Source organism: Apium graveolens, chromosome 11 (assembly GCF_009905375.1).
Source record: "Apium graveolens cultivar Ventura chromosome 11, ASM990537v1, whole genome shotgun sequence".
Lineage (NCBI taxonomy): Eukaryota > Viridiplantae > Streptophyta > Magnoliopsida > Apiales > Apiaceae > Apium > Apium graveolens.
Window position 1 is genome coordinate 199,006,849 of NC_133657.1, and position 26,221 is coordinate 199,033,069.

At 32.5% G+C, this 26,221-nt stretch overlaps 2 protein-coding genes across 4 annotated transcripts; one reads left to right on the forward strand and one right to left on the reverse strand.

Moving 5' to 3' along the window:
• Positions 1-863: 863 nt before the first annotated feature.
• On the forward strand, positions 864-7,876 carry LOC141697096 (uncharacterized). 2 transcript variants are annotated; one of them, XM_074501313.1, is made up of 8 exons: positions 864-1,078; positions 1,929-1,966; positions 2,097-2,174; positions 2,343-2,426; positions 2,568-2,602; positions 5,808-5,893; positions 7,485-7,550; positions 7,638-7,876. In XM_074501313.1, the coding sequence occupies exons 1-8, from the start codon at positions 1,012-1,014 to the stop codon at positions 7,670-7,672; spliced, it is 489 nt and encodes a 162-aa protein (XP_074357414.1). In that variant the 5' UTR covers positions 864-1,011; the 3' UTR covers positions 7,673-7,876. The 2 variants fall into 2 exon arrangements, with proteins under 2 accessions (XP_074357414.1, XP_074357413.1); XM_074501312.1 differs by having other exon boundaries at positions 865-1,078; positions 2,340-2,426.
• A 1,776-nt stretch (positions 7,877-9,652) lies between these two features.
• LOC141697095 (WUSCHEL-related homeobox 9-like) lies at positions 9,653-12,658 on the reverse strand. Of its 2 annotated transcripts, none has more exons than XM_074501310.1 (4): positions 12,476-12,658; positions 11,269-12,036; positions 10,078-10,259; positions 9,653-9,910 (listed from the first exon to the last, which is right to left on the reverse strand). In XM_074501310.1, exons 1-4 carry the CDS (start codon positions 12,573-12,575, stop codon positions 9,905-9,907), a joined length of 1,056 nt encoding a protein of 351 aa, XP_074357411.1. In that variant the 5' UTR covers positions 12,576-12,658; the 3' UTR covers positions 9,653-9,904. The 2 variants fall into 2 exon arrangements, with proteins under 2 accessions (XP_074357411.1, XP_074357412.1); XM_074501311.1 differs by having other exon boundaries at positions 9,654-9,910; positions 10,078-10,253; positions 12,476-12,655.
• Positions 12,659-26,221: the final 13,563 nt, after the last annotated feature.

Sequence of the window (26,221 nt, forward strand, 5' to 3'; positions counted from 1 at the left end):
TATTAATCAAGTAGTCAAATGTAACTATAATGGAAAAGAAAAATTAGAGGTTAATTTAAATATAATTATAGCGAATATAATTTGAAATTAAAATGAAAATTTATAAAAAATAAATATTATTTAATTATATGCACCCTATTGAAATCAAAGGAATAAAACAAAATAAATAAATCTCGTAAAATTATGAAATTTTCATTATTTGATTTTTTGATACCAACAGAAATAGTGTTTTCTCTATTAAATAAAGAACATCGAACCTTTAATTAATTCTCAAATGATCTTTTCTCAAATATCTTTCCTCTTTGGCACATTTTTTTCATCTCAAACATTATTTCTCAGACATTTTTCTTTCCTTACAAAATTATTATATTATATCCTATATATAAATGATGTAATAAAGTAATTTCTATCGGTGAGCTGACAAAAAATAAAAGAGGTTTTTTCAAAAACACGTTTTTTTGGAAAAATATGATTTTTTAGTTTTAATTTGCAAAAGTACGATTTTTCAATTTTTTTTACAAAAATACGATTTTGCAACCCGCGACAACCTCAAGTGCAACTCGATGTAAACTCTATTGCAAGCAAAAAAAATTCAGTACTTTTTCAGCGAATCTGCATATGTGATTGTTTTTGGTTGCAAACCGTATCTTTGCAAAAAAAATTTCAAAAAATCGTAAAATTACAAACAAATTTAAAAAATAATATTATTTTTGATAATTTCTCAAAGTAAAACTAGTAAATCATAAAAACAACCAAATTCCCCCCACCATCAAACCGTCCACGTGTCACCCATGATCTCCCATAAAATCCACGGCCACAAACCGCTACTCCACCACAAAAAAATCACACCGAAACATTACCCTTTTTCCCTGAAATAAAATACTCAATCGCCCCCCTTTTAAAAACTAGGGTTTTGCATTCCCTCTTTCATACCAATACATGTGTGTGTAAATACACACACAAAAATCACATCTTTTTCATAATTGTTTAGAAATTACCCAATTAATCAACATGGGTCGGGGCAAATTCAAGGGCAAACCCACGGGTCGTCGCCAATTCTCAACTCCCGAGGAGATGGGTATGTCTATTCGTATCTGCTGTGTGTATATCTTGTATGTATTGATTTGTTTTTTCATTAGATCTAGTGTATTGTGTTGTACTTGAGCTTTGATTGTTTAATTAACTGTTTTTAATTAGTTTAGATTGATAAAGTTTGTTGCTTTATTTAATTTTGATTGAAATTTATAATTTTTTTGATTGTTGATGTTTGATTGATTAATTAACTGAATTTAATTAGTTTAGATTGATAAAGTTTGTTGCTTTTTTAAATTCTAATTGAAAGTTAGAATTTTGTTGAGGTTTGTTTGTTTAATTGCGTAAAAAATTGATTTTTTTTTTGTAGTAAAGAATTGAGCTTTTTGTCGAGAAAGATGATGAATATGATGTAAATATTTGATAGGAAGTTATAGAATTTTTAGTGTCATAGATTTAGTTGAATTTTAAGTTGTATGGGATTGATAGGGCATGTTAGTAGTGGAGTCAGTGGCAGGGGCTTGAATTTAGGTTTTGTTTCTTAGGGAATGGATTGCGAATAGTCGGTAATTAAGTTACTGAGAGGTGTTTCTAATTAAAATCTAGTGCTATGGCCTATGAACAATTTTAAATTTTGTTGTTTTGAATCGAGAGGAATTAGTTAATGTAGGTCATGAAAACAATTAAGCTGCGAGAATGTTGGTAGTGATTAAGCTCGGATATGTAGGTATATTTAATCTAAGATTTATATATTTCTAGAATTTTGAGTTGGCATTTGTAAAAATATTGATTTTGTTCTATTTTGTCTTTTTTAACCAATCAAGAGCTTTGGTTATGATCAAATCTGAGATTCATGATCTTATATACTAACTAATCTTGTAATTGGAATATTGTAGTGGCGGGCACTTCCTCTCGTCCTCGCACATTTAGACAGGTATTAAATTATCTTTAATGTCATGTGTCACTTATTGACGATAAATTTGTATTGTTTTTTTATATTCAAATATGTTAGTCATTTAGTTATCGGTAATTTATTCTTATTTGTTTTTTTGTGACATAATAAGGAAGAAGCTGAAGATATAGAAGATGAGAGACTTGAAGAAGAATCTGAAGAGGAGTCAGATGATTCGGAGGGAGAGGAAGTCAGTACTCTTTTTTAATCTAAAACGTCCTTTTGTGAAGTTCAGATTGGTTATACTGGTTGTCTTTTTTATGGATTGAACTTCAGATTGGTTATACTGGTTGTCTTTTTTATGGATTGAAGTTCAGAGACAGTAATTGATTAGTTGGTCATCATTTTCTTATAGCAGAAGAAGAAAGGCACACAAGGCATCATTCAGATTGAGAATCCTAATTTGGTGAAGCCGAAAAATTTGAAAGCCAGAGATATTGATGTGAGTAGACACATAGACGCTGCATGCACACACCTTCCTCTATCAATCAATCTACTCGTCTTGTTTACTTGTCCAGTTGTCCCGAAGTAAATGTAACTGGAGTTGTGAGGTGCTATCTAACACTTTTTATTGATTCTACAGATCGAGAAAACTAGTGAACTTTCCAGGCGTGAAAGGTTTGTAAAAAATTTTGCTCCTTGAACAGAACTGACTGATGATACCTTTGTCTTGTTATTTCGCTTATCTAAATTATCTCATCTTGCTGAATGTACATGTCTTTTACCCCCTTAAATTATTACTCACAATATACATGTCTTTCATTAATATTCACATACTAGACTAACTGCTCCTTTACGGTGTTTTTTTTTGGATCTTTTTTTCTGATATAGAATTGAGTTATGTTTCTGTTTTGATTTGTTCTGAACTTGTTTACAACAGGGACCTCACAAGTTAAAAGTAAAAGTGACTGTAATTTTTTAACTAATCTGACCCAGGTCGTGCCGTGATGGTGATGTTAGGGCTAAAGCGGAAGCGTCTGTATTACTAATGGCACAATTTCACTAAATCTAAAAACTGAAAAAAACAAAATTACTTGATATCATGACATTAGCAAAAGAAAAAAGGAAAAAGAGAATGAAGGTAAAAATCTCCATCAGAAATATGTGGCGCATGTTGATTTTGTGTGTCGAATTTGCAATAACCCAAATAATCATGGAAGGTGATATATGGCCTATACTTTATATTTTAAGTATAGGTGGATCTCTTGGTTGTCACAGATCTTTGTTATGTTTTGTTTGTCCACAACAGGATGATTAAGAGTGTATAACAGTCAATTTGCAGAGATCATGGAAAGAATTTAGATTAAAAATAGAGGAAACTATGTGTGGAGGAATACTGAGATAGGTTGATTCAGGACTGGACAGAGATTATATAGAGTTGGTTTTCAGTTTAAATGAGATCCCATTAGGGAGATCATCAGTCAGTAGTCTTCAAAATGACAGGAAAATGTTGTGAACTTTTATTTATAGAGCTTAGATTTGACTTATGAACTAACTTCGACTTCATACTGACATTGCGTAATGAAATTCTATGCATTACTAAGTAGTCATCCATTGTACTTAGTCATTCACGGGCCATGATTCATGAACTTTCCTAACATTAGAATCTTCCGTGCTACTCATGGTTTTAGTAAAATTGTAGCCACCTGGATCAAAAATTTATGAAAGTACTTCAGTTTGATGTTTCCAACAAGTTCAAAGAAGTTGTTTTTTCTTGATCCTCTAAGAAAGTATCAGTAAATTTGAATTGGAATTCACCACATTGAAAGCTGTTTCATAGCCTTACAAAAAGAATCGGTTTCTCTTTCCACAACAAGTTGGACAAATCGGATCCTCTTGTACAAAACTGTGTTCGACACTTGGGGAGCAAAACTATAGTGTGTTAGATACCTATATTTGCTTCTTCAGATGTAGCCACCATGGACATGGCTTATCTTTGTCCATTTTCACTCTTTTGTTATCCTTCTTATCTGATGTAAAGCAGCAAATTAATGTCGTTGATTAGCAACTTTAGCCTGTGCAGTTTCTTTTACTTGCTTAGTGGATTATCCTTTTAATCTCATTATTTTTGTATCAGTGTCATTGTCCATTCCTCTCGGCTTAAAACAGGTTTTGAAAAGCCAGACTTAATTATTGTCTCTTTAAGGAAGAGGTTCTTTGTCAGTTTGAGGGTTTCCATGAGGTTTTTTTTATGAACGGTTTTTCTGCTGTGTGCCCATGGGCAAACACTAAGCACAAACTTCTATAAATTTAGCCTGTTTTGATTGGCCAATACTTCTTAATGATGATGGACCCCCTTGCATTTACAACAAATACACCAATCAAAACACTCCAAACTTTATAAGTTTTAGTGCTTAGCATGTAGGGATGGCAATCGGGTCGGATCAGATCGGGTATTGCATAATCCATATCCAAACCCGAAAATTTTATCCATACTCGAACCCGACCCGAACCCGAAAAATTCCCGAGAATGAATACCCGAACCCGATCCATCGGATTTCGGATCGGATTCGGGTATACCCGAAACCCAAATTTTTTTGAATTGGATATTCATACCCGAACCCGAAACCCGAACCCGAATCCGAAATCTGATAATTTATATAATTATTGATATTGCAAGTGCTTGGGATCGAACACGCGACTTGTAGAAAAAGAGTTTTAACGTATCATCTTCAACCACTACACCACATCATTAATTGTGTTATTATATGTATAACTAATATTAAAAAAATCAACTCAATTGATAACCAGTTTTTTAGATTTATTACTAAAAGATGTTTTGTTAACCTTATAAATCTTATCATCCGTTTAAATGATTGAATAATTATATTTAATTAAACTTTATAATTAGTTAATTTTTAACATAAATATAAAAATATATGTTCTAAAAATTATATAATAATATGTATAATGTATATTATTAATATATATATATATATATAATAATGTGTATTATATAAAATTCTAATATTATATATATAATTAATATATATATATATATGTAATTCGGGTTTTTTCGGATTTCGGGTTCGGATCGGGTTCGGATAGAGTTTCGAATTTCGGATCGGGTTCAGATAGAGTTTCGAATTTCGGATCGGTATACCTAATCCAAATCCAAATTAAAAAAATTTCGGGTTTAAAAATTAAATCCATATTTAAATCCAAAAAATCGGGTTCGGTTAATCAAAAATTTTGGATTTCGAATCTGGTATCCGTCGGATCGGATTATTTTGCCAATCCTATTAGCATGTGCCCATGGGCACACACTAGACAAACCCTTTTATGAAAATAAAAGATTTTATGTGGTGATGTATGTTACACTCTTACTTTGCTGTAATAAATTATTTCATTTATGTGTATGTTCCTTTACTTTTTTGTAATATATAGATACTTAGGTAAGTTTGACCAATTTTGGTGGTCAATTTCTTGCGCATACATTCCTGGACACACTATTCTTAATCTCTATGCTTGTTAAATGCGGCTTTACTTCTGTTGCAACAGATGAAGTTTTAACCTGTTTTAGATAATGTATTGCTTAATAATGAAGTTCAAGTTGATTGTTTTTACCTCCATCCAGGTTTTACTTAAAGTAGTGTCAGTTGTAAATCCATGAGCATAGTGAACGCTAAACAGTGATTTGAGTTATTTTTTATTCTAAATAGTTGCTACTTGTCAAACATGGTTAATAAATTATGGAATTCATTAGGTGTATTCTCATTCACCAAGTTCTTAGTGAAGCACGAATGTGTCTTTCAGTCATACGGATAAGTGATAATAATTTTTTGTCATGATGACCACTTGTGATTTCCTTGTTTATTTTCAGAGAAGAGATAGAGAAGCAGAAAGCCCATGAAAGGTACATGAGGTTGCAAGAACAAGGGAAAACTGAGCAAGCAAGGAAAGATTTAGGTAAGGAGGACATGATTTTTGTCATTATGTAACTTGATACTAGATATTATTATCTGCAAATTTATATGTTTGTAGTTTGTACAAATCTTCAATAGAAATACTGCAATAGATATGCTTCCATAGTTACAAATATATGTATATGTACATTTGGATGTACCTATACCTATACCCCTGTATGGTAATAAAACGTTTAGGAGAACTAGGGTCTTTTAGGCTCTTGACCAACATGCTACATGGATGTTTTTCTCTTGTGCTTGTGTATGTGTAATAGTTGACTACTCTATTTATTAAGCACTGAGTTGGCAGCTTCACTTGGAAGCAGGGACACTTGGGTTGTATGCCAAGTCCCCGTGTCGGATACTCAGACACACGTATCCCCGTATCGGACTCGCGGATTCTTCCACGATACTAATATGAAATTTTATCTTCACAAATTGTAGTCAAAATCTATTTTAGCAAACCACATACACAAAATTAAGTGTATTCATGTCTATTAGTTACTACAAAAGTATTGATTATCGTTCATTTTTGCATAAACTAAAAGATTATACTTGTATTTTTGTGTTTTAGATTAATAAATGATGCATTTGATTCATTTTTTATGCAATTTTTGGTTTTGTTAGTAGGTTTTATTAGGGGCCTGTTTGGCTTCACATAATAAGTAACTTATTCGCTTATAAGCCCGTAAGTACTTATTGACGAGTGTTTGTCGACCCAGTTTATAAGTCGAATTTATAACTTATAAGCTGATAAGTTGAATGTTAGCAACGACGTACTTTTTCTCAACTTATTTTGATTTTTCACTTTTTTATTAACTTTTATTTTAAAATTTATGTTTTTACATCTCTTTCTAATTTAAAATTTACAAATTAAGATAATTATATTTAAAATTTATTTATTTTAGCTCAGTTAAGTAAAAAAAATTCTGACATTTAATCAAACATTTATTTAACTTATAAGTATCCATCCATTTATCACTTAAAAGTCCCTTATTCATTTTAAGTCATAAGTTACTTATTTTAAGATTTACCAAACGGGCACTAGGTTTAACATGAAATATATATGAATTTTTTTGTTTATTTTTCCCGGCCCCCCGCACCCGTGTTCCCATATTATTATATTTGTCTAGTATCCCATACTACGCTCTCGCACTCTCGCACTCTCGCACCTGTGTCCTTGCTTGCTAGCTTAGAAGTTATTACAGATTAAGCTTTTAGGGGTTCTAGAATTATAAAGATTCATGCTCCCGTGTCCTTGCTTCCTAGCTTAGAAGTTATAACAGATTAAGCTTCTAGGGGTTCTAGAATTAAAAAGATTCATGCTCTATTTACTTATTGATGCTGTTGTAGCTGGTCTTGGACTATTATGTTATGCATGTCTTCCCAATTCCCATATTATAGCCTTTTCACTTGTTTTTCTTGTGATTTCAAGGTAACTTCTCTTCAAGTTACCCTTCCACTTTTACGTAATAAATTTTATGGCTAAACACAAGTCACTAGCCATGTTACATCTTCTTGTTTGGATGATGCACATTTATTTGCTTTCTTATTATGCATTGTGCTAAACACATGTCGTTTGGGTCCTTGCAAAGATCGTTTGGCCCTTATTCGTCAACAGAGGGCTGATGCTGCTAGAAAGAGGGACGAAGAGAAAGCTGGTAATTTATTAATATCTCTTGCTGATTTGTATTTTTTTATGATTTCCTCTTTCTGATCAAAAAGTTAATATGTTGTTTACAATTCAGCCAAAGAGCAGAAGAAAACAGAGGCTCGCAAATGATGTGATGACGGGGTCTAGTTGAAGCAATATGTCCAAAGAATTAGTGATAATTGGTCGTTGTGGTTCTCATATAAAGATTGTTATGCAATTATTTTACTTGCAGTTGTGAACTGATACGTTTTTTCGTTTGATTATGTTCCATTATTTTGTTGCTCTTGAAAAAGATAGAATTTCACTTCAAAGATCTCCCAACCTTTCCTTGTATGTTTCTTTAGATTTTTTCATTGTCGAACTTGTTATTTTTATTTTTTGTTTTCTTCTTTTAAAGGATGAATTTTTGAATTTTTGTATATCATATTAATGCCGGGCTAATATCAACACCCAAAAAAGAAGTTTATGCTTGCTGAAATTCACATTTTCCTTAGTCACCTATCAACTTTTGATAGAAAATTCACTTTTTTTACACAAGCACGTTAACTATGAGAAAAAGAAATGTTTAGTTAAAGTTTATCTGGAATGGACTTGTTTCTTCATCACTGCTATTTAAAAGATTATAGACAAATTTCTTTTTTGGTTTACAACACGAGAAACAAAGTTACGCCCAGGAAAAAAATGGAACATGTACACATGAGCAATTTGGGGTAATAAAAATAAAATTAATCAGAGACTTTGGTATAAAAGATTCTAAATGTAGTCAAAATGATGTTGATATATAATATAACCATATTTCTTTTCATTCTGTGTAGGAAAATCAATCTACTATTTATAAATCAATCACCAGATTTTTCGAGCCTGTGTTGTCTACAAGTAGAGTAGATAGTTCACTTCATACATATATGAATAAAATGTGTTAAATATATTTTAAAGTTTATATAAACACCATCATTTTGTTGGAGACTGAGATTGAACAATTTTTCCACATGCAGTGACCGATCAAATCTATTACTACTAATCTATACTACTCAAAGTGAAATGAACTCAGACACCCATCAATCTATACATGTATGTGACTGTTCTTGCCATGTTACACACAATCTAGCCACGTTTCACTTTTTTCATATAACCTTACCTCCTTACCTTTTGTTGCACTCAAACCTTTTGCTTGAATAACAATCGATAATAATTTACCAAAAATCAGCTGGAACTTATGTGGCATGTCATTCGTAGCACCTAGTTCCAATTTTTTTTACATTTTATATATTAAAAGGGTTCGATCTGTGACAACCGTTTATCACATACGAGTTATATAATAAACGGTTTTTCTGGCCGTTGGATGGTTACAAACGATTTTCTGGACCGTTGGATGAATCATCCCATGGCCGTAATTAAAAAATAGTTAAAGGGACCGCTAACATTGTCCGGGGTCGACAGAAATTACCTTTTTGCTGTCTTATCACGGACCGATGACATTGTCTGCGATTGAGACTTGATGTTAATGAGGGACGTCCATTTTCACTTAGTCCGCAAACAATGTCCGCGATCCGTCTCTGCGGACAGTTGGCATTGTCCACGATCCCTATATGTATTTTTTTTAATCACAGTCGTTGGAAAGGTGATCCAACGGACAAAAATCGAAAGCCTTGCTAGTGACCCCCAAAATTAAGTAAAAAATTATATGAAAATCATAAAATTATTTTATCAATTATGTGTATCCCTACTTATTCTTTTTAATATGTGGTTTCCAATTATCTACGCTAATTTTAATAAGATTATTTTTATAAATATATTAATTTACTATAATCATTTGCCCGTACTACATTCACTTCATACAAATATGAGTCTCATTACCTGAGGTGCATTTATTTATGTATTTTCTTAATCTTAATGGTTAATTAGGGGCCGAATCTTAAATGTGAACAAATGAGTAAAAGGGATACAAAACATTCTAGAAAATTATCAATTTTATCAATATATAATATACCACTTGCACTTATTCATATTTTTGGAGGAACAACATATAGTTGATACTAAACTTTCACATCCAAAACTTTGAAGTAATTTCTTATAGTACAAACTAATTTTACCTCATGAAATGGCAAGGAAGGAAAATTATTAATAAAAAATTTAAACACAATAATTTGAAGTACTATTATATATATTTGGTCAATCCACATATTCTTAATCATTTGATGTCCCTTGCAGTTGCAGTGATGCACATAAGATCACAACATTTCTATAAATGGGAAACAGCAACTTGTAAACAAACTGACACAATCCTAGCCAACAACACCTAGCTACAGCCAGTCACTCACTTCATCTTTCTCCTGTCAATTTCTTCATCTTCTTTATTTTCTAAATCTGCAGACCAAGATAAATAGTTATGAAATGCAGACATAATTAGACCATTCTCTAATTAAAGACATTGGCAATCTGATTAATATAAACTTGCGAATTCATTTTAGCCCCGACTGTTTATAATTCTAGTTCCGCCACTTTGTCTAAGTATCGAATTTTAAGGTGCGCACCAGATAATAAAAGGCACCATGCTGGAGAGGTTGGAGAGTAACGCCCCACTCATTGGTCACTACTGGCTGACCAGAAGAGTGTACAAGCACTGCATCTTCACCAAAGACTTCTTTCACATTCAACGGCCCTGATGGAACCTCGAATCCCACATCGTTTATAATCACCGTTGATTTTCCTGCACCTTAATCACTGTATTATTCTCCTTAGGGTTAAAATTATATACATTTTCATGGTAAAATTTTCACGAAAAAGTCATTCAGATAATCAATTGATGACACCTTTGAGGTTGAACTATCATTTTCACTCAAGATTATGCAGATATGTTCAGAACTATAAGAGAACTTCTTAGATATAGTTAGATATGGCAATGGATAGGGCTAGATCCGGGGCAGAACTAGGCTGAAACTCCCACGGAAAATTTGATATTGAAATATTGTTAAAATTGGAACTAGGCCGAAACTCTCAGGATTTTTTTTAAAGTTTCTTGTTTGAAATCAGTTAAAAAATATTAATAAGACTGGCTAACATCAAAATATTGACGATATTTTATTTTAACCCGACTTTTTGAAATACAGGTTCGGTTCTGCTAGTGTACGAAGTGCTTGCATGAATCGGTGATCGGTAAATGGTGACTGTAATAGCTAGTGTCTCTGTGTATAATTCATGCATAATGTACAAACATGACAGATTTGATCCACTGAAAAAAGAAACTAGTGTAAATCCCCGCACATTTTGTTCACATATAAACTACTAGTAGTTTTTTTTGACAGGAAACTACTAGTAGTTTACAACCGATGAAAACAACTGTCCAAAAATCATCAGTAAAGAAATTTTTTCTAGCCGTCCCGGAAATGCAAAAAGTTTCATTATTATATAGTATTATGAATATTCGGCCACTGTGTCTACTTAAGCACTTATTAGTGTGTTTTTTGGTATATATGCACTTGCGTATTAGTTATTATAACTACTATTTTCTGCAATTTAGCAAAAATGGAAGATCAAATTCGAAATCATTTTGTCAATGCACCTGCAACCAAATCTATGCACATTTTGCTACTATATACATATTCTAAATGCATGGTTAGTTTTTAAAAGGTCAAACATCCAATACTATACAAAACTTAGAAATTAAAATATGAGAGAGAGAGAGAAAGAGAGAGAGAGAGAGAGAAAGAGAGAGAGAGAGGTACCTTGAACATGATTGATAGTAGAGGAAAGTGCACTAGGAGCAAGAGATGTGAAATCAGCAGACATAGTTGCTGGAGTTGTAGTGGTACTGTAACTAATCACCTCTTGTTGCTGCAATGCCTTAACATTTTTCTCATCTTCAACCTTCTTATAATTCATAGGTCCAACATTCATCATCAAGTCAGTCAACAAAAGATTAGAGTAGCTCCTAACTGTCTGCTCATCACTCACTTGATGATGATGACTTTGCTGATTAACCACATTGGACGAAATCTCCGGAAAGCTAAACCCTTGGGTGAAAGCAACAGCATGATCTCCTCCACTAGGAAAATAGAAAGGTTGTTGAACAAACTGATCACCATGATGAAAGTTACTAAAAGGCTGATTAACAGAAGGAGTTGGAGAATTTGACAAGCCATCAGAAATGTTTAATGAGAATGGTGCAATCTTATTATTTGATGATTTGTCGGATGAAGACGATGATGAAGATGGTGGCACCATTGAGGTTAAAGCAGCGGTGGTGGTGGTATGAGAGTTTGATTTCGTATTGCGTAACTGCTTGTGTTTGCTTCTTGATTTTCTGTTCTGGAACCAGTAGAAAACATTAGCATCACCAACTTGACCATACTCTTGTAACTGAACCCTAATCCTCCTTATTTCATCTCTTGGTGGATTCACCATTCCTGAGTTGAAGATTGCTTCTAGTATCCGAATTTGTTCCGGTTTCGGATTCCATCTCGGCTTCGGATCATTGCTCCTCTCTTCGCATCCTGCAGTATAAAATTACACTATTTGTTAGATGAACAAAACAAGTGTACAATTCGCTACAAAAAAAAAATTGACTGTCCAATTCCGACTGTTGGCCAATCCCCAAAAAAGAAACCCGAAAAAATCTAAACGTACAATTTACTACAAGAAAATCGACCGTATATTAATTTCATGTATTAGCCAATCTCAGAGAACCAAAAAAACCGAACGTAGAATTCACTACAAGAAAATCGACCATATCATTACGAACTGTAGACCAACTGCAAAAGAAATGAATTCTCGTCGATTTTATTGTAGTAAAAGATAAAAAAGCTACTAAATGGATATTAGTCCTTGGAATCACTATCTTTAACTTGAACAAGTGTTTTGAGACAAATCAAATTGAAAAAGAAGAAGTTCACACACACACACACTCAAATATTTGTAGCAAAATATACTTACCAGAAGACAACAAGGTTCTGTGATGATCATGTTGTTGCCATTGATGCAGGTGAGGCTTGGACTTGAACATACTAGGCCAGTGTCTATTTGAAGCAGCCATGAGATGAAACTAAACAATACCAATAATGTACTTTATTATTTTTAATATGAGAGTATACAAAAGGCAGGCAAGTTTGTAACGTAAAGTCTCTTCTCTTCTTATAGACTTTCAAAAGCCTCTTGACCGTACGTGTGGGATCGCTTCAACTTCAGTAAATTAACACCCCCCTATTAATTCCTACAATAAATTAAAACAAAAAGAATTGAGACTCATAATAAACTACTATGAGAGCGACAGGAATCACCTGTAAAAAAATAAAATAATGAATTTATAGAGAAAGTGTTGCCCATACCTTTTTGATGGAGAGATATAATTATGAATTTATATGGGGAAAATAGGAAAACAGTTTTAAAAATTTAAAAAGGGTGAGAATGGTAGATATATAGGCTTGTAGACAACACAAAGTAGTACAATCAAAGGCCCCCGGAAGAGAAGCAAAGAGAACATTGAGAAGTGTACATGCTGGGGCTGTTATTAGAATCTTTGACAGTAAAAGCTACTCCTATCTAAAGGCCTCTTAAATGATGTAGAGATGGAGGAGCCTGGCAGCCTGTACTACAATTCAACCTACTTTAAATTAGTACTCGCTAAATCCCTTCCTATTGTTTACATTTCCTGAGTAAGTGTCCGACACGCATTTTAAAGTGCATAAAAAATATAGTTTTGTAACTTATTTTTATAATTTTCTTTTTTTTCTGGATAAAAGTTAAATGTTTTAATTTTTATTTAGAAAAACAAAATTGCAAAAAAAAATTACAGAACTATACTTTATATGCACCTTAAAATGCGTGTCGGACACTCTCTAAAAAATATCAAATAATTGAAAGGGACGGAGGAAGTATTATTTTATTAATTTTTTTAACTGCATAAGGTATAGAGAGCATTTTTACTGAAATTGAATTTACTGAAATTGAAAATACTAATAGAGCTGCCGATTTGTCATTTATCACACGATTTTTAAAAAATTCAATATTTCATCAATGATTTATTGAAAACTGGATCAGACAAATATTTTTACTGATTTATTGGCGATTTTCAAAAACTCGGCAAATTTACAGAGGAGATAAAATTAACTAGAAATTAAGTGTACAGGAGGTAAGTTATATTTCCGGAACCAGATCGAGAGTAAAGATGAAATTAGCCTAATAATTGTGTATGCATAATGCTGTATTTTCATATTTATCTGCTCTCTAAATAAAAACTTGCCCAAGAACACACATTAGTCATTAATTCCAATAAAAATAACTTCTTTTTATTAGTGGAATTATGTGAATACAAGAGTTATTTACATTTATTATTCAACCACTAATAAGAAAAACCCTTTTATATGGAAGTTAGTGACTCTGTATGCCCAGAAAATCCCATTTTAGTTAACCTTTTTGGTAATTAATTTTGTGAGTCATGTTTCTAAATATGGGAGGATTTATTGTCAACTAGTCAACTACTGCAGATACATCATCGGTTTCATTTTAGCAACAGATCCATGGTGCGTTTTTGTTGGTTTTTTTTTGCTTTGACTCGAGGAATAATCGCAACGCAATAAATTTGTTCATACGTTTTTCCAAGTTAACCTGTTGGATTTGGAGTTATGGGAGTTCTAATTGTTTTTGGTCAATGTTTGAATTTGATCACATATTTCAAGTTTATCATTCATTCTTGAGAGAATCAAGGCTGTTCGTTTATATACACCAATTAATACTAGTAAGTGTGTATATATAAAGTAGATTAAAATCCAGGGATAAATACATTTTTTTTAATAATGGGGAACCTCAGCCGCTACCTTCGGTGCGCACGGATAAACCCCACAAGCTCACGTAATAGCCTGTAAATCACGTTAATCAACCGCATTTAAACGAAAGAGACATGACCATGAATTTTCATTTTGCCGGATTTGAAACTGTGACCAAAAGTTAACCAACTGAGCCAACCTTATCTGCAAGGGATAAATACATTTTACTGTGTCACCACAACAGTAAATTGACTGTCACCCTTTGTTGCCTGCAGCTTAACAAATGACATTTTGTAGAGTTCGATTCACAACAACTGTAAAAAAATGACTGTCAAACTCTGCAAAAGCATTTCAGAATTGATCGATGAAGGAGATGATCATGACTGATGAATAAGAATGGACAATGAGCATTGTTTTCGAAATTCATATGTTTATACAAATTCGTGTGAGAGCTCAGAGCGTGTGAATCAAGCTGCATGGGGATGACGATATCTTAAGTACTTGATCAGTCGGAGATGCTTATTTGTAACCGTGCGTGCTACTTTCATCATCTCCTCCATTCCCATTTTCATGTTTTCTACGAATCTTTCTGAAACAAATATGTTTAACTTCGTTTTTTTTACCCCTCTGCAATCAGAAGTTACCATGCATACCTGTTTTCTATAGTACTCACATGTTCTTACTTTTTTACTTTTAACCCTCCTTTTCACTAACATAAATTTGACATATGATGCGTAGTTAGCGTTAATGTTATCTTTGCCAGAATGAGTAGTAAGATTAGTTAAGTCTTTGACGCATGTCTGGATGTAATCATATGCATCAGTGCTTAACTTAAACTAACAAATTAAATAGTTCTTATGTGACAGACATTCCGTGTAAGACCTAAATCTAGAAGATTATGATTTGATCATTACTTGATTAGGAACCTTAAACAATCCTTAGTAAACAACACAACTCTCCGGAATATAGTTTTATCTATACCACGTGTAGATGCTATCCATAACACACGCACACTTAGTCACCTAACATGGTTACGTTTCTAAGTGTCGGGTAAAAAGATTTCGAAATTTGAACAAATTTTCGAAAAATTTTAATGTTCGAGTATCAATATACAGATTCTGAGCATCGAGTATTCGACAAAACTAGATTCTGAGCATCGAGTATTCGACAAAACTACTCGAGACAAAATAAAGAGTCGGAGTAACAAAGCAGGCACCAATACACCATCCATATATGAGATACCTAGCGAGCTAGGGTGCACATGATCACAGTGAATTGTAAGCATATGTATTGCAGGGGCAGAGAACGCGTTTCTTGCGTCAAATGCGGCAACAACATTTACTCCATGCAAACGTGCACCAGAGTAAATACACAACATGCTATGTTTAGATACCATAGATTTGGTCCACATGCAACTCTAATATCTTCACCCCTGCTATATATCTATGGTCAGATTGTACATAAAATAAACAATCTAGGCACTGAAACTCAAGTTACAGAGATCTGAATTTAAGTCCGCTTGTTAGTCGTCACGAGAAACCAATTTCATCATCATCATGGTGGTTTCCTCTTGACCTACTTCACCTATCAATTGGTAGTGCCTTTCACTTCTACCTCCTCAGGCGTCTCTGATAAGGGGCACCCGGGGCATGTGTCCCTCTTAAATACACTTTTTAAGTTATTTCACCATTCAAAATTTTGTATAAATATAAAGGTGCTCTTATAGAAATTAAAAAATAAGAGGGTTTCTTCCGGAATTTACTTATTACCCCAAAATAAATATTTCAAGATCGCCCCCCATCCCAAAGTGCATATGCCAGCACAACTGAAACCAATTGGATCCATGCAGATTAATCAATGTAAAACAAATTTAGTTAGCTTGTCAGTTTTTTCTCAGACATGTTCCCTAAAACTTTGACCTTTTTTCATAAAATATGCATTAACCTATACTCGATCTTATATTTGTAGTAGTAGTATAAGTACATGACTTGAAGTGCAATTCACAAGAAGGATTTCATATTAATTGTAATGCACAGGTGAAAATGTCTTCCCATGTGAGATCGACAATTAAATTTGCATTGAAGCAAATTGAACACGGTGTATATATATATGCTTCTTTTTTTCCTTTTAAGTTTTCGTTAATAGTTTGTTGGGCCGTATTAATTCATGCATTTGAAAATCATCAAGCATGAATGACCTATGATTGGCTCTAATTATTGGGTAAACGAGTTAATGCATTCCTCTATTAAAAACAAACTGAATATATACGAATGAAAACCCGTTGGTTTTACTAAACTGGTTCCATTACTATATTATATACTAGCATAATAACCGGTGCGAGGCACGGGTCATTTTCTAGAGTTTTTTTTATGCATCATGCAATTATAATGTTTGTTGAGCAACTTCAACAATATCTGTACATAGGCACTTGAGTCAAATTTTGAAGAAATGGAGATAAAATTTATTTCCAACAAGTTTCATGTCCCCCTCTATAACATTAGGAGCTTCGAATGCTTTCTCACTTTTAGGAGTAAATATCCCTAAAATTATTATTAATTATATTTTTCTTATCCGTTATTTTATATTTAATGAATGAATATAAATAGGGTAGTAAGTGTACGTTTGAAACGAAACAATTAAACTTAATATGTAGAATGTCGTTAGTATGTTTACAAATAAAAAACTACAAATTAACATATATGTTGAATAGGGAGTTGACCAAAATCTTGAATTTTATTTAAATAAACTATATGTACTGCTCTATATTATTACTGAGTTAACTATTAACTTACAATTAATTTACTCAATTTAAAAAGATAAAAAATGCATAATGGAAGTCAGAATGACTTGCAATCATAATATACAATAATGTAAAATTTACATTATTGTTAATATTAAAGTTGATTTTAATGAAAAATATTAGTTTTTGAAATTCAACGTATGTATCTATGGAAAAATGTTAGTTTTTTATTTACACTACTGTTAACAAAGTAAGATTAAGTTATATGTATGTGTGTTAGCATGTAAATTATTGTATGTTGCATCTATTTGTAAACTATGATGGTTTCAATTTTTTATATGCTAAATATCTGATTTATGTACATGTATAATCATTATTAACATCCAGTGAAATAATTGATTACTCAAATAACATGCATTTATATTTATTCAAAAATTAAAATTATGTAAGAAATAAATTGCTATAATTTATATATGGTATTCACATTATCACTGACAAACAATCCATATCTATTTTTTACGCAACCGGATATCAATCATGGTTGTAACATAAAAATGAATTATATATTTTTAAGACTTATCATTGATATTCATGATTTTTTTTCAAGAATTCGAAAGAAAAATTGTATTTATATCGTTATTTAAACCGTTTTTAAATTTCTTTTATTACGACTCTAATATTTCTTCATATAATAATTTGATAACATTTTATACTATTCTTCTAAAATTAAAAAATTTCAGTTCGATAAAGTTTTATAAATATCAGTTGAACTGGTTAATTCCTTCAAATTATTGAAAAATATATGTTTTTCCTTAAATAATATATAATGCATTGAATCAAATGCTACAATATAGTATAAATATAAATTTTATTTGAATAATTCAAAATATTAAAATAATTCAAAATATTTGTACAATATTATCTTGATCATTGAATATTGTTGATCTAAAAGAATTCTTTTTAAAAAGTTAGTTTTTTTAAAGTGAAAAATGAAAAATAAATCAATTTAATATATAATCGTAATTTTAACAAATCTAGTGAGATCTCATTTCAAATTTCAAATATTCTAAAAATTGGGACAAATCCCAAAAATAATAATGTGTTACCAGAGAAGTTAGTAATTTTAATATAAATAATCAATTGACTTGATCTTATAAAGACCTCAAACACATTAATTTATATTAACATAAGATATTAAAAAAATTTACATTATTGGTAAGATATTCTCGCCGAGCTTGTAATTTAAATTTACTAAACGTAAAATGTGACGATATTTTTCGGCCGGGTCATGTAGTCAAATTTCGAGTATTATTTGAACAATGGGCCAAGTTCTAAAATGCATTGACTCATTATAATTCGAACTTATCTAAATATGTAATACCAATATAGATTATTTATATATAAGAGATTCTATATTCAATATTTTTAAAAAAAATTATATATGTACATTTTAATTACTTTTTATAATAAAAAATATGTTAAAAATATATGAGATATATTTTCAAACTAAAAAATAATTAATAAATAAGATAATAATCCATTTATGTACTATGCCTAATTTTATATCTGAAATTCAATTCTTTAAAATTAACTGTACAAATATTCAACTAACTATCTTTTTTTTACGGAATTCAAGTAAGTATCTTTAAAGTTAAATAAAATATTCATTTAGCACATTACATATTATGTGTATGGTAAAAAGCACATGTGACAATACGGTGTAGTGGTAAGAGGTTGTATAGTTGAATGAAATAACTTGAGTTCGATTTCCACAAACTACATCTTTTATATAAATATTAAAAATAAGGGTAATTTAGTCTTTTCAATGAGACTTTTTAATCACATGAAATTATACCCTTGTTCTCCTATTATATATAGAAGAGATTATTAATAACCGAATATGGGGTAATTGACAAAAAAATGATGAAATAATTTATTCGATGAGTTAATTTATTTCAGCTTAAAAAAACTATATTATTTATTTCAGCTTAAAAAATACTGTATTTCCCTTGATGTCTCGGTATCTCTACATATAGAAAGAGTTTGAACTCAAAATCAATCGTCGATTTCAATGAAGTCGTTGTCTCTTCACTAAACAATTTGTGGGGTGCTCGACGAAGCCTCGAAGATGCATTTGTAACTGCCTAGGGTTCCGTGTCTATGAATTGTGACAGTGTCTAAATCTTTAATTCGAAAGCAATGGGAGGTGTTTTAAGGTGTTCAATTGACAAAAAAATGATGACACAATTAATTCGACGAGTCAATTTATTCTAGCTAAAAAGATTGTCTTGCCCTTAATTAATGTCTCGGTATCCTTCGACTATTCAAACACTACCTTTCAGAATAGCTAAAACGTAAACCCCTTGAACTCAAAATCAATCGTCAGTTTCAGTGAAATCGCAGTCTCTTCGCTAAACAACTTGTGGGATGCTCGACGAAGACTCAAAGAGGCATTTTTAGCTGCCTTGGGTTCTGTGTCTATGAATTGTGACGTGATAGAAATATTTAATTCCAAAATAATGGTAACCGTTTTAAGGTATTTCATATCTCATGTCATTGTGATAGTTGTGGCCTTTGAATATTCAACGCATTGTTAGCATTATGTGTTATGAAAGTTTGACTATGGTAGGTGTTTCAAGAGTGACAGTCAGTACAATAAGGAAATGAAGTTTGACAAGACCAAGGTGACATGTTACAACTGTAATGAAATGAGACATCTGGCTAATGAGTGCCCCAAGACAACTGGAAAAACTTTGATCACAACAAACTCCAACAGAGACTGGATGGATTAATCAGGAACTAATAATGATGATGAATGCTATGCACTCATGGGAACTCATGGAGAGAATGCCTCAGGAACTGATAAGGTACCTTCAGTTATATTTCCTGTTAATATTGATAATTTATCTGAACTAAAAACTTTCTTATACTCTTTGCATGTTACTTTTAAAAGTAAGACTATTGGATGTGATAGTTTGATTGTTGATAATAAGAGGCTTAAAGAAATAAATGATTTCTCAGAAGCTGAGTTAGTTTGCATGCATGAACATGGAAAAGCATGTAAGAAGGCACAACATAATGAAACTCAGATAAACATCAGGTATGCCAGACTAGAGAAAGTTCTAGAACAGGAAAAAGAGGTGTTTAAAACATGGATGACCTCAGGAAAGAAAGTTCATGCTTTCATCAGTGATAAAAACTGGAAATAATGTTTAGGTTATAACAAATTTGATGATAGGAATATCAAGAAATCCATTAATAACACTACTCCAGTTAAGTTTGTTGGAACTGATGAAAGATGAGTTGAGTCTGTCTATAAATTTGGTTCTACCTCTAAGAACAATGCTGAAGAGAAAGCTGAATCTAGAATCCCTGCTAAAAGGAAAGATGATCCTAAAATGCAAGAAAAAAGTAAAAACATAGGACTTCTCTCTAAGAGTCAGTTAGACAAGAAGATATGTGAGGTGACTTCAAAGGCTCCCAAACCTAGGTCTAAGAGAGGTAGAAATCGAAAACAAGAAATAAACAAGGCAACCAACTATAAGTACATTCCTAATACTCCTAGGAAAGCTTGTTTTAACTGTGGTAATACTAATCATATTGCTATTGATTGTAGGAAACCTAAAAAGAAAGTTTCTAAAATTCCTGAATCTGATATTAGTGGTAGATCAGTATTATACAAACCACAAAATTATTATTCTCACTGTGGTAGCAGTTGGCATTCTATTTACACTTGTAAAAGATTATCATAGTTTGTATCACAACAATTATAATCCTTTTCTAAAATTCAATAAAATTGTTGTTTTAAATAGAACTGCTAAACTGAATATGCATTTAACTTATAGAGTCAAAAATGTCAAGACAAATCCTGATGGATCAAATCCTGACAAGAAGTCTGCTAATGTAAAAATACATAAGATTTCGAAAAGGACCTAAAAAATGCGGGTTCTTAAAAATTCTGACTGATTTCCATATTTCTGATAACAAGGAAATAAGAAGAATGTGCTTTTCTTGGACAGTGGTTGTTCAACACATATGACTAGAACTAAATCCCTGTTGTCAGAATATGAGGAGAAGGCTGACCCAGTGGTTTTCTATGGAGATGGCAATGTAGGAAAAATAATGGGATATGATAATATTATCATCGGAAATGTCATCATCTCAAACGTAGCTCTGATAGATAGACTGAAGCACAACTTGTTAAGCATTAGTCAAATCACTGACATAGGTTTCTATGTCGTGTTCTATGATACGCACTGTGAAGTAGTTCATAAGATCACAAAGAAAACTGTTTTCAAAGCTTATAGACATGAAAATATTTATGAAGCCAAATTTTATGCAAAAACTGATGGTCCTGAAATTCGCCTGGTAACCAAGGCATCAGTAGATGAAAGTTGGAATTGTCACAAGAAGATTTATCATCTCAAATTCAATAATCTCAATGAACTGGTGAAGAAAGATTTTGTAAGAGGTCTACCTAACATATACTACTACCATGATGGTTTTTATGATGCATGTCAGCAAGCTAAGCAAAGAAGAACCTCTTTCAAAAGAAAATCAAAATCATCCATCAAAAAGCCATATCAAATGCTGCATTTGGATCTCTTTGGTCCTGTGAATGTCATGTCAATCAACAAGAAAAGGTACACCCTAGTTGTTGTTGATGAATATACTAGATTTACTTGGGTGTTATTCTTGCACAGTAAGGATGAAACAACTAAAATTCTCTTGGATCATCTGAGACTGATTAAAAATAGCACAAAGTACAAAGTGCAAATTCTGAGGAGTGACAATATGACATAGTTCAAAAACAGCAAGATGGATGAGATATGCAGATACAAGGGAATCTCTCAACAATTTTTAGCTCTTGGAACACCTCAACAAAATGGTGTTGTGGAAAGGAAAAATAGGACACTTATTGAAGCCGGTAGGACTATGATAGTGGAAGCTAATCTACCAACATACTTTTGGGCTGGAGCTGTCAACACTGCCTGTTACATTCAGAATCTAACTCTGATTAACAAACATGGATTAACTCCTTATCAAATGATCAAGGAAAAGAAGCCAAGCTTAAAACATTTACATATCTTTGGATGTAAGTGTTTTGTTTTAAGAACACATCCTGAAATGCTTGGAAAATTTGACAGAAAAGCTGATGAATGCATTTTTGTTGGATATCCTTCGTCAACAGCATACAAAATCTTTAATCTGAGAATGAGGATAATTATTGAATCAATTCTAGTTTCCTTTGATGATAAGAAGATCAATGGAATTGAAGAAGACTCGCGTGAAGAACTTGTGTTTGCGAATAAAAGACTCAAGTCAGGAGTTGTTTTAAATTCTGATGAATTACCCGACTCTGGTGACAAGTCAAATCCTGACAACGAGTCAGATCCTGATGATGATTCTGATTCTGATCTTGATTTAGTGTTAGTTCATGAAGATCCATATGTTGAGGGGGAGCAACATCCACAGATAGAAAGTGATGACTCTAGTAATTCAAATTTTGATGAAGAAAATGAACTGGAAATATAGGATCTACTGAAAATTTCTCAAATACAACAGATGATAGCTCATCAGGAGGTAATCACTCAACCAGAAGTTCTTCTCAATCAGGAACAGACAACACTGATACATAGGGAGCTTCACATGGATATGATAGCACAAGTGCAGGGGGAGCATCAGGAAATGCGACTAAACTACCAAAGGCTGTAAAATGGACAAAAGATCATACACCTGATCTTATCGTAGGAGATCCTAAGGCTGGAGTCCAAACCAGAAGTGCAACTGGACATGAATGTCTTTATCACAACTTCCTTTCTAAGGAGGAACCAAAGAAAGTAGAAGACGCACTCAAGGATGCTGATTGGATTCAAGCAATGCAGGAGGAGTTGAATGAGTTTGAAAGGAATGAAGTTTGGAAACTGGTTCCAAGTCCAAAGAACAAATCAGTGGTTGGCACAAAATGGGTTTTTAGGAACAAGACAGATTCAGATGGCACAATAATCAGGAACAAATCTAGACTTTTTGCAAAGGGCTATTCGCAACAAGAAGGTATTGACTATGATGAGACATTTGCTCATGTGGCAAGACTGGAAGCTATTCGGATTTTCCTAGCATATATTGCACACAAGAAATTCAAGGTCTTTTAGATGGATGTCAAGAGTGCTTTTCCGAATGAAGAATTAGAAGAAGAAGTATATGTTGAGCAACCTCCTGGTTTCATTGATCCAAAATTTCCTGATCATGTGTACAGAATTGACAAAGCTTTATATGGACTCAAACAAACACCAAGGGCCTGGTATGAAACACTTGCTAAATTTCTGATTGAAAGCGGTTTCAAAAGAGGTACTATTGACAAAATCTTGTTTTATATAAATAAAGGTAGTGATCTGCTTTTGGTGCAAATTTATGTTGATGATATTATTTTTGGGTCCACTAACAACAATCTGTGCAAGAAATTTTCTGATCTCATGAAGTCGAGGTATCAAATGAGTATGATGGGAGAGTTGAGTTACTTTCTTGGACTACAAGTTACACAAACTGATTAGGGAATTTTCATTAATAAGTCTAAGTATACAAATAATTTATTGACTCGGTTCAATATGTAAGAAAGTTCAACTGTTGTAACTCCAATGGCCACTGCTACAAAGTTAGATCCAGGACAAAGTACATAAATTGATGTTGATGTCTATCAGGGTATGATTGGTTCATTGCTTTATCTAACTTCTAGTAGACCAGATATTATGTATGCAACCTGCTTGTGTGCAAGATTTCATGCCAAGCCCAGAGATTCTCATTTAGTTGGTGTAAAGAGGATTCTGAGATACTTGAAGGGGACTTTATCTCTTGGTTTATGTACACAAGAGAATCAGATTTCAGTCTGGTCGGATATTCTGATGCAGACTTTGATGGATGCAAAATTGACAGGAAGAGTAACTAAGGTGGTTGTCAGTATTTGGATGGTAGATTGGTTGCTTGGAAGAGCAAGAAACAGAAATCAATCTCTACATCTACAGTTGAAGTTGAATACATTGTTACCGGTAGTTGTTGTGCTCAGATTCTTTGGATGAGAAATCAACTAATGGACTATGGATTGTCTTATACAAAGATTCCTATCTTCTATGAAAATCAAAGCGCAATAACAATGACAGGTAATCCAATACAACACTCACTCACAAAACATATCAGCCATAGATATTATTTTATCAGGGAGCATGTCAACGAAGGAACAATTGAGCTTCATTTTGTTCCGACTGATCAAGAAGTAGCTGATATCTTTACCAAGCCTTTACCAGAAGCAATGTTTGGAAAATTACTTCATGAGCTTGGGATGGTTAGCTATGAGAAGAATTGAGTTATCGGATCCTGACCTTCACATCAGATCTTGATACATTAAATCCTGATGATGTAATTCTGACATTGGTTGTGAGTATATTATGATTTTGTTCAATTGTTTTTCCTAAGTAATACTTAATTTATATTAAGTATCTTTGAGAATTATTTTTGTACATTAGTACTAAGTTTTTTGTAAATTGGTTATGTGTAGTAGCATGACTGCTAATTTTTCGGTGCCGTATCACATATTCTCCTTGAAAATCGTGCATGTTTACCAGATTTACACATTAATTTTGGTATTATCTATTCTCTTTAATCAACACATGCCATGTGTATTAGTGTTTTACTGTCTATTACTGATTTAAAATCATCATCATTCTTTTCCAAGACATACACTATACACGATCTGCTTATTATTGATTTTCTCTCTATCTCTTTGTACAAACCCTAAGGCTGTGTTCCAGAAACTTTTTTTGGAGAGAAAAGAAAAGAAATGTAAAGAATACATTTCTTCAGCTTGTTCCCGAACAACTTTTATGAAAGAAAGGAAAAGAAAGCTGCAGATTTGGGAAGAAGTTTTCGTTATTTTTGTCTCCAAAATCTTCTTCCCACTTTTGGAAAGATTAGGAGAGAAATGAAAATTGGTTATTTTCTATTCTTTTCTTTTCTACCCTAGATTCGGGAACACATCGTAACTTTTTTGAATGCCTAACACTGAGTCTGCTTCTTCGTTCTCTGCGATTAAGTATGTGTTTAATCACAAGATTTTTCCTGCTAATAATTTTAAAGCCCCTTTGCATGAAACTGACATTCCTGATGTTTTCAAAATAATTCAGGATTTTTTAGCCCAAAGTGATATTGGGTATGCTCTCACTGCTCCTTCTAGAATTTTGTTTAAATAGATTATGCAGATTTGGGAGAATTCGACAGTTGATGCTGAGAAATGGATCATTCTCTTCATACACAAAAAATCAGGAATATGAGATCAATGCGACTGTGGTTGAGGCAACTTTAAAATTGTCTGCGTTGAATGGCAGGATTCTAGTTGTGACTCCCACTTCAACACTCTTTGACTGGGTCAGAGAGATTGGTCATACCGTTGATTTCACTAAGGCTCGGGAGATGTTCTGAACAAAGCTCATGTTAGAATGGAACTTCTACTTTGATTGTATAAGCAGAGCTTTTCTGAATAAGGTATCTAATTTTGATGCTCTTCCATTATCATCACTGCAGATAGGTTATTCATTGATATTTGGTCATGTTTTTTATTATGGTAACACTATTATACAATTCCTGATAGCTCGGTTTAGTGATAAAGCTGGTGGTGTTGGTTACATTAGGTTCTTACAATTGATTGTTACATATCTTTTACCTGGTGAAAGTTTTGAAAACAAGATGAATTAGTGATGATATTTTAAATCAATTTTAAATCTCTTCCTGATTTAGCAAAAAGGAAAGATACTTTCAGGAGAGGAACTGTTTTACCACGAGAATTATGGGTGTTTTTGTCTAACAAAATGCCTGACAAATATAATTTTCCAAATCCTGACGTTGTGGAACAGGGCACATCCAATCATGTTCCTGACCAAAGTGTCCATTTTTCTTCACTTAAATCGAAACACAATATTACCTCTGATTCTTCTCAAAAGGAATCAGTTGCAAAATCAACAATAGTAGCTAAGTCTGATTTGTCTCAGAGAAAATCAGGTCTAAAGGATGTTTCACACTCACCTATATCTTTGGAGCAAAAAGGTGGAGTAAGGAAGAAAAATATTTCATCAGTAAGAAATATCAAGGAGATTCAAGAAAGAAAGAAAAGGAAAATTAGAGCCGGTGTTA

What these genes read in the sequence shown, in the direction of transcription:
- LOC141697096 (XM_074501312.1), top strand. Translation starts at nt 1,012, where the DNA reads ATGGGTCGGGGCAAATTCAAGGGCAAACCCACGGGTCGTCGCCAATTC. An exon ending in ATGATTCGGAGGGAGAGGAA is followed by an intron (nt 2,175 to 2,339) that starts GTCAGTACTCTT and finishes ATTTTCTTATAG; the next exon opens with CAGAAGAAGAAAGGCACACA. An exon ending in GAACTTTCCAGGCGTGAAAG is followed by an intron (nt 2,603 to 5,807) that starts GTTTGTAAAAAA and finishes GTTTATTTTCAG; the next exon opens with AGAAGAGATAGAGAAGCAGA.
- LOC141697095 (XM_074501310.1), bottom strand. Translation starts at nt 12,575, where the DNA reads ATGGCTGCTTCAAATAGACACTGGCCTAGTATGTTCAAGTCCAAGCCT. An exon ending in CAGAACCTTGTTGTCTTCTG is followed by an intron (nt 12,037 to 12,475) that starts GTAAGTATATTT and finishes TTTATACTGCAG; the next exon opens with GATGCGAAGAGAGGAGCAAT. An exon ending in TACTATCAATCATGTTCAAG is followed by an intron (nt 10,260 to 11,268) that starts GTACCTCTCTCT and finishes ACAGTGATTAAG; the next exon opens with GTGCAGGAAAATCAACGGTG.